This window comes from Piliocolobus tephrosceles, chromosome 15 (assembly GCF_002776525.5).
Source record: "Piliocolobus tephrosceles isolate RC106 chromosome 15, ASM277652v3, whole genome shotgun sequence".
NCBI classification, from domain to species: domain Eukaryota; kingdom Metazoa; phylum Chordata; class Mammalia; order Primates; family Cercopithecidae; genus Piliocolobus; species Piliocolobus tephrosceles.
In genome coordinates, this window is record NC_045448.1 from 106,391,085 (window position 1) to 106,399,420 (window position 8,336).

At 43.9% G+C, this 8,336-nt stretch overlaps 1 protein-coding gene across 1 annotated transcript in view; it reads right to left on the reverse strand.

Annotated features, from left to right (window-relative positions):
* The window catches only part of VWA3B (von Willebrand factor A domain containing 3B), a 233,983-nt gene that overhangs the window by 194,550 nt on the left and 31,097 nt on the right, over positions 1-8,336 (reverse strand). Inside the window, 2 exon segments of the mRNA XM_023211441.2 lie at positions 1,339-1,589; positions 5,470-5,564. Coding sequence (XP_023067209.2) covers positions 1,339-1,589; positions 5,470-5,564 — 346 coding nt within the window.

Here is an 8,336-nt window from a genome sequence, read left to right on the forward strand (position 1 = left end):
ATCTTCTATAAGCCGTGCTGACGAGGAAAAACAATGTTTACATGAGAAACAGAAAGGTAACAATTAACAATAAGTCTTTTAAAACATTAAGAGAAGTTATTTTTTATAAACAGGCAAATGTGTATGTAACTGGCTTCTCTTAATAGTAAATTTATAATAATTCACAGTATTAAGATGTGCAAATCACCAGCAATTCTATTACTCTAAAATTTTATTTCTAATTCTTTCATGACATTGTTTTCATTGTCCTGAAAGATTCCCATAGGTTGCCTTCTTTTGTATTAATACTGGTATTGTTTTGAGTTCAGCAGAGTATTAGCTTTTAAATCCTGAGAAAATTTGGTTAAACTATTTCGTTTGGGCTTGTACATGACTGGCAGAACCCCCAATTCCAAAAAAAAGAAGAGCCATTTTAATCATCTCAACTTATTTGCAATTGATAATTGCAAATAAACTGGCCTGATTGCCCCCATGGCCCGCCACCAGAAGCAGGGCTGGCTCACACTCGTGTCTGCTGTGTGCTTCCTGGGTAGAGGATCTGGCTGAGTGGCATCTACGTTGTAGAGAAGTTTCCAAGAAAGCAAAAGCTTTGCAGACTTAAGTACCTGATTCCTTCAGTAATATACCTGTGACAGAAACAGGAATCTAGATAGAACATAATTAGGCATTGTCCCCAGAGATGTCCTCTATTTAGCTGAAAGTATTTGATTAAAACCAGAAAAACTGAATCAGGTGCATCCTTCCCCAACCCTTATCCAGATGTTTTTTGTCAGGGAGGTGCAATCACTTTTCCAGATGAGAAGTTAGTGCTGAGGTCCAAATTATCTTGAATCCAAGAATCCATAAATAATTGGTTATGAAAACTCTGAAATATGGGAAATTCCGTAAAGCCAGCCACCTGTTGTTCTGGTGAAAGGGGTCAACTTACAGGGGAGGTCAACTTGAGTTGCAACTTCAGTCTGGAACATCAGTGAAATTAGTGACCTTTGAATTCATTACCCAAGTTAAAAGCTAAAATGAATGAAGAGATTTATGACCTTAAATATATATTTGTCATAACTCATATTCTTATATTTTAACCTTCCCATGCACTGAAGAAATGCATGTTTCTAAATCTCTTTTAAGGTGAAAGCTAAGACACCCTCTGCAAAGAAGATAAAAGTTCCTAAGATTTATTCACTGTGGGATTGCTGCTGAAATTACATCTTCTAGGAAAGTATAAGATAATGTCTCTTGCCCCACCAGAGAGATAACTGTGTCAGCTGTGCTACTTAATTCCAAATATGTACAAATTACTATGAAGTTTCACTAAAATACTCCCTTCCTATGGGAACTCACCGTATGATATTGAACTTGGTTATGTGAGCCACCTGCTCCTGGAGAACCATTGTTAGAGCCTCTCGGCACAGATCAAGCTCCCGCTCCAGAATGCAGCCAAAATCCAGCACTATGGTGATGCACTTTTCCAGGATGACACCAAAAATTTGCCGGCTTTTGCTGGTGAGCCAGTCCATTCGCTGCTTGTAGCTCTCCACAGCTTGCATTAAATGTTCCACAAACTGATAAATCAGTTCTGACTTAGCTGTCAGCTTAATGAAAATAAAAGACGAAAACAATAAAACAACATGAAAATAAGTCACCTGAACCACAGTGCTGCCACTGAGAACTGTGCACTGATAACAATGTTGTCAATGATCCTCCAAACACTACAGAATCCAGGAGAAAATGTTCCAGTTTTTCAACTGAAAAACCCTTGGATTCTCCACAGAAGATAAGATGATGTGATCTATTCAAAATACAGCAGTCCTTAAATGAAATCTTTCCAGATTATATTTTATCTTTACAGTTACAGATTAGAGTATTAGCTTTTAAATCCTGATTACCTTTATCAGAAAAAGCCCAGGACCCTCTTAAGAAATTAGGTAGAAGACAGAGGCAGCAGAATGGCGTGAACCCGGGAGGCGGAGCTTGCAGTGAGCCAAGATCGCGCCACTGCACTCCAGCCTGGGAGACAGCAAGACTCCGTCTCAAAAAAAAAAAAAAAAAAGAAAGAAAGAAAGAAAGAAATTAGGTAGAAGAAAAGACCAACAAAGGCAGACGGAAAGTAATGTCTCACTAAAATGTTTTCCTAAATATAACACCTCGAAAATGCTACTGAACATGCCAGCATACCTTCCTGGCTTCCTCTAAGGGATGCCGTCCCGGCTACACATCCTTCTGCTCATGACCTTTGTCCTCACACCCTCCTCTCTCGGGAGAAGCTGCCCTGCACCTGGACCACCTGATCACTCACTGCTGCTACCAACAGCCCGTGGGCTGCCCCCAAATGGTGACACGGACTTGCAGGAAGTTTCTTGCATGCGCAAATAAACCATCCTTCACATAGATCAGACACACTGTGCAAGGCCTTTCAGGAGGTAGAGAGGCAATAGAAGACATAGAAAAGGAACAAGAAAAAATTGTGCCCTATTCTGTGACAAACCACTTTTATTTTATTTTTGCAGTTGCAAGATTTAATAGAGTGAAAACAGAGCTCCCATACAAAGGGAGGGGACCCAAAGAGGGGAGCCGCTGCTGGCTGGAATGCCTGGGTTTGTATCCCGATCATTGTCCCTCCCGCTCTCAGGCAATGGATGATTGCTATGTCTTTACCTCCTGTTTTTGCCTAATTAGCATTTTAGTGAGTGCTCTTGACCATCTGATTGGCCGGGTGTGAGCTAAGTTACAAGTCCCCTGTTTAAAGGGGGAAGCGGTCACCTTCCCAGCGAGGCTTAAGGATTCTTACTCGGAGCACATTTTAAAAGAAGATACAGTACTTTATCTTGGAAAATGTGCTTTCAGACCACATCACCTCCTTCCACATTTTTGTGCCTTGGCTCAGGCTCCTTCCTTCCCCGTCCCATGTGTCTCTCAAGCTCATTCCTCAAGCTCCAGCATCACTTCTTGGAGGCTTCTCCTGGCCCCTTAAGACAGAATTACCAACTCCTTCACCAGCATCCACAGCTGCTGCTACAACACAGAAGCCAGGGTGGACACATCACAGGGAATGTGGAGGTGGATTTTGAAGGTAAAGGGAGAGACGTTTTTAAGAGTTCGGCATTGATTTTAACGTGGTTCAGATAAAAAATATACTTAGCACATCAAACTCAAGATTCCATAGACAGTATTGCTTAGGACCAGGCTTAGTTTAAAAAGTAATTTAAGCTGGGCCGGGCATGGTGGCTCATGCCTGTAATCCCAAGACTCTGGGAGGCCAAGGTGGGCAAATCACCTGAGGTCAGGAGTTCAAGACCAGCCTGGCCAAAATGGTAAAACCCCATCTCTACTAAAAATACAAAAATTAGCTGGATACGGTGGTATACACCTGTAGCTACTTGGGAGGCCGAGGCTGGAGAATCACTTGAACCTGGAAGACAGAGTGAGCTGAGATGGCACCACTGCTCTCCAGCCTGGGCGACAGAGTGAAACTCCATCTCAAAAAAAAAAAAAAAAAAAAAGTAATTTAAGCTTTGGAAAAAGTAAGTAGTGGGTACATCTTTAAGCTGAAGGCAACCTACCACTCCCATCATGGAGGTTTCTCCAAGGGCTGAATGACCTGCCTGTCCCTCTTACAGTTTCCCTCCAGGCTCTCTGCTGTTTCCTGGGCAGCCCCAACACCCCTTCAGGGTATTTTCACCCATGGCCCCCTGCTGCCCCACCACAGCATTGCCAGCGGCCCCTGATGGAAGGCTTCTGCCAGCAGCCTGGTAGCACATTGGCTGCCCCAGCACAGCCAGTGCTTGACCTCAAGGGGCCAGAGGACAAAGCCACAGCCCAGTCCTAGGCCCCAGGGTTACAGCATGCAGCCCAGGAATGCTGAGCTGAGCCTTGGCCCTCTGAAAGCATCCAGAAACAAAGCCAATCAACTATACCCAACTCACACCACAGGCAAACCCTCAAGGGAAATAAAGAACATAAAAACAAAAAGGCCCATCCAAAGGATGGCAACTTAAAAGGATGAAGACACATCAGCCTTCACAGGTGAGAAAGAACCAGTGCAAGAATTCCGGAAACTGTCAGTCCAGAGTGTCCTCTTATCTCCAAGCAGTCGCACTAGCTCTTCAGCAGTGGTTCTTAACCGGATTGAAACGGCTGAAATGACACTGAATTCAGGATCTGGGTGTCAAGAAAGCTCATAAAGGTGGAAACCCAATCCAAGGAGAACAGTAAAATGATCCAAAAATTGGATGACATTGCCATATTAAGAAAGAACCAAACTGAACTTTTGGAATTGAACAATTCACTATAGAAATATCATAATACCATTAAAATCATTAACAACAAAATAGACCGAGCTGGGGAAAGAACTTCAAAGTTGAAGAACCACTCCTTTGAATCAATGTAGGCAGACAAAAGTAAAGAAAAAGGGTCAGGCATGGTGCCTTACACCTGTAATCTGAGGCATGAGGTCGAGGCCAAGGCAGGTGGGAGGCCCAGGCAGGCGGATTGCTTGAGCTTAGGAGTTCAAGACCAGCCTGGGCAAATGGCGAGACCGTGTCTGCAAAAAAAAGCTGGGTGCGGTGGCACACGCCTGTGGCCCCAACTACTTGTGGGGGCTGAGGTGGGAGGATCGCTTGGACCTTGGAGGTCAAGGCTGCAGTGAGCCATGATCACACCACCGCACTCCAGCCTCGGTGATAGAACAAGAACGTGTCTCAAAAGAAAAAAAGAACTTAAAAAAATGAACGAAACCTCTGAGACATATGAGATTATATAAAGAGCCCAAACTTTTTCAGGCATTCCTGAAAGAGAAGGAGGGGAAACAACTGGAAGACATATTCGAGGACAGGGTCTAAAAAAATTTTCTCAAAAAAAAAAAAAATTTACCAAAAAAAAGTAATTAAGTTTTCTAAATATTAGGAAACAGTAGTCCAGGTGGTACATGGATGTACATGGACATGAACAAATACCCATAAATGGACGTGATGGGACATGTGTCTCCAACAGACTTTGAGCTCCATGTGGTTGGCCAGGGTCTGCACGGGGCCTGACATGTAGGAGACATGAGACTGAGGTGCTGAACTGCTGGGAGTAAAGGACTCTGGTCGGAGGTGGTGCTCATTCTCCTATCTGCAAATGCTGCCCCTATTCCTAATGCTTCTCTCAGATAATGGCAGTTTGCTCTTGGCTTTCCGATCATCTCTGTCATATTGTTTTTTCCCTTTATTTTCAAGCAAAACAAAGTGGTAATGTGCAAAGGTTTTCATCTCTCATCAAGAGCTTTCTCCACTGATTTCTAATGGTTCAAAAACCATTCCTTGGCCATGACTTTTATCACCCTACCAATGCCAAAAGAAAACCCCCGGCCTAATAAGGGCTGGGCTCAGCTACATCACTGCCAAGTAGCACAAGCCTCTCCCCACGCCGCACTCCTCCATGTGATGTCAGCACCATGTCACAGGACTGCTCATTGAGGGAACTCTGACTTACATTGTATACTCTGCCATCTTCTGCTCTGTAGAGCTGTGGAAACAGACCATCAGCATACCGAGAAGCCACAAGTCTCCCCAGAGACGCCACATAATCTGCATTTTTATAAAGAAAAACAATCAAAACAGTAGTACATGAGTGAACCTTCTTATTTTTATTTTGAAATGTTTTTCTCTGACACCATTCAAATTATATCTTGTGCTATCAATAATCTGTGATGCTTTCTATTCTGTTCTAAATCATGAAGTATTTCTAGGTGCTGTGATAAACGTAACTGTCTATGGCATTATAATCTTTTTTATTATTATTATACTTTAAGTTCTAGGGTATATGTGCACAACGTGCAGGTTTCTTACATGTGTATACATGTGCCATGTTGGTGTGCTGCACCCATTAACTCGTCATTTACATTAGGTATATCTCCTAATGCTATCCCTCCCCGAGCCCCCCACCCCCCGACAGGCCCTGGTGTGTGATGTTCCCCATCCTGTGTCCAAGTGTTCTCATTGTTCACCTATGAGTGAGAACAGCATTTTAATCTTTGAATGCATGAATAAACAGGAAGAATAGGATTTGTGTCCTAGTGTCCTTGTACTCTGGTCCAGAATAATTATAGCAGAGGTTAAAAAAAAAAAAAAAGCAACGTAGAAATTATTTTAATTCCTGAAAGTTATTCATGACTTGGACTTAGTTTTCAGGGTTTTCAAAATTTCACTTAGATATTTCCTACTGTACTCTCAACTGGAGGCTCAGAATTAAATCACTGAAATAAAGCCAGCCGGTAATAGATTCAGAATTGCCATACAGAATGTCAGAACTACAAGATTTTCTTCTCATAAGATCATATGCTCAGCTGTTCAAATATCTGTCGCATAAACCCTTATTGGGTGCCTACTATGTACTAGGCATGTTTACAGGATGGGAATACAACTGTTACCTACAACTTAGTCCTACTCCTTCATGGAACTCTCAGAAGGCTACGGAGACGCTTCAAAGACTAACTAGGATTTGGCAGAACAGAAGATGAGGTAAGTCTTCACAGAGATGTTTTTAATCTGATGATTATTTTATTGTAATTTTAATTATTATTTTTAAGTCCCAAAGGTGGGAGACAGAATGGTGGTACTTGTGGTGCTGGTACTTCCTTCCCTCTGCCTTACTAGGGAGGCAGGATAACAGCCTCCTCTGGAAATCTACAAAGAGCAAGGCTGAATTTTATAGACACCCTGGCCAGACTTGCTCCCCAATCACAAGGGCTGATTTCAAGTCTTGAAGTGCAACTTTCACAATAGTAAGGAGTAAAGAGTAAAGAATAGACAGTTGAATTCCATCAGCAATAATCTCACTCAATAGACTTCTCCAGCTCTAAAATTTGTGTTTCTAAGATTCACCTTCTTAGCTGACATTGTGAAGTGAGTAAATATCACTAGCATTCTCTGTTTACCTATGACATTTATCTGGAGGTGGGAGAGGAAGCTGTTTTTTGAGGCTTGAAGGAAGTAAGTCTATGGAAGGCTTCATAAGCTATATTGGGAATTGAAATGCAAGGCATTGTGAGTTCTGCATCCAATAATAGTGGAGTAGATTGTATTGGCTAACCTTCACACAGAAAAATATTATACATTCTGGACAAAATATAAAAGGAGCTATTTGTAGGCATTAGAGAGCAATCTAGAACATGCAGAAACTGGAATCACAATCATCCTGAAAAGGAGGACATTTTTGAGGTGAGATTTGTATGTATTTAGCAGGAAAGAGAGAGAGTTTGGAGTTTGAGTCCAGCCAACTTAACTGCCTACTAGAATGAAAATTAGCTCTCTATGTATCAACTGATAAATAGATAAGAAAATCATGGTGCATCCATACAATGGAATACATAGGGCTGCAAAAAGGAATAAAGTATTGGTGCTGGTTACAACATGGATGAACCTTAAAAACATTAAGCTAGGTGGGGGCGGAGCAAGATGGCTGAATAGGAACAGCGTCAGTCTCCATCTCCCAGCGCGAGCGACACACAAGACCGGCGATTTCTGCATTTTCAACTGAGGTACTGGGGTCATCTCACTCGGGAGTGCCGGACAATCGGTGCTGGTCAGCTGCTGCAGCCCGACCAGCGAGAGCTGAAGCAGGGCGAGGCATCGCCTCACCTGGGAAGCGCGAGGGGGAAGGGAGTCCCTTTTCCTAGCCAGGGGAACTGAGACACACAACACCTGGAAAATCGGGTAACTCCCACCCCAATACTGCGCTGTAACACCGACACACCGGAGATTGTATCCCACACCTGGCCGGGAGGGTCCCACGCCCACGGAGCCTCTCTCCTTGCTAACACAGCAGTCTGCGGCAATCTAACCGCAAGGCAGCAGCGAGGCTGGGGGAGGGGCGCCCGCCATCGCTGAGGCTTAAGTAGGTAACTAAAGCCGCTGGGAAGCTGGAACTGGGTGGAGCTCACAGCAGCTCAAGGAAACCTGCCTGTCTCTGTAGACTGCGCCTCTGGGGACAGGGCTCAGCTAAAGGAGTAGAAGCCTGTGAAACGCGAACGACTCTGTCTGACAGCTTTGAAGAGAGCAGTGGATCTCCCAACACGGAGGTTGAGATCTGAGAAGGGGCAGTCTGCCTGCTCAAGTGGGTCACTGACCCCTGAGTAGCCTAACTGGGAGACATCCCCCACTAGGGGCAGTCTGACACCCCACACCTCACAGGGTGGAGTACACCCCTGAGAGGAAGCTTCCAAAGCAAGAATCAGACAGGTGCACTCGCTGTTCAGCAATATTCTATCTTCTGCAACCTCTGCTGCTGATACCCAGGCAAACAGGGTCTGGAGTGGACCTCAAGCAATCTCCAACAGACCTATAGCTGAGGGTCCTGAC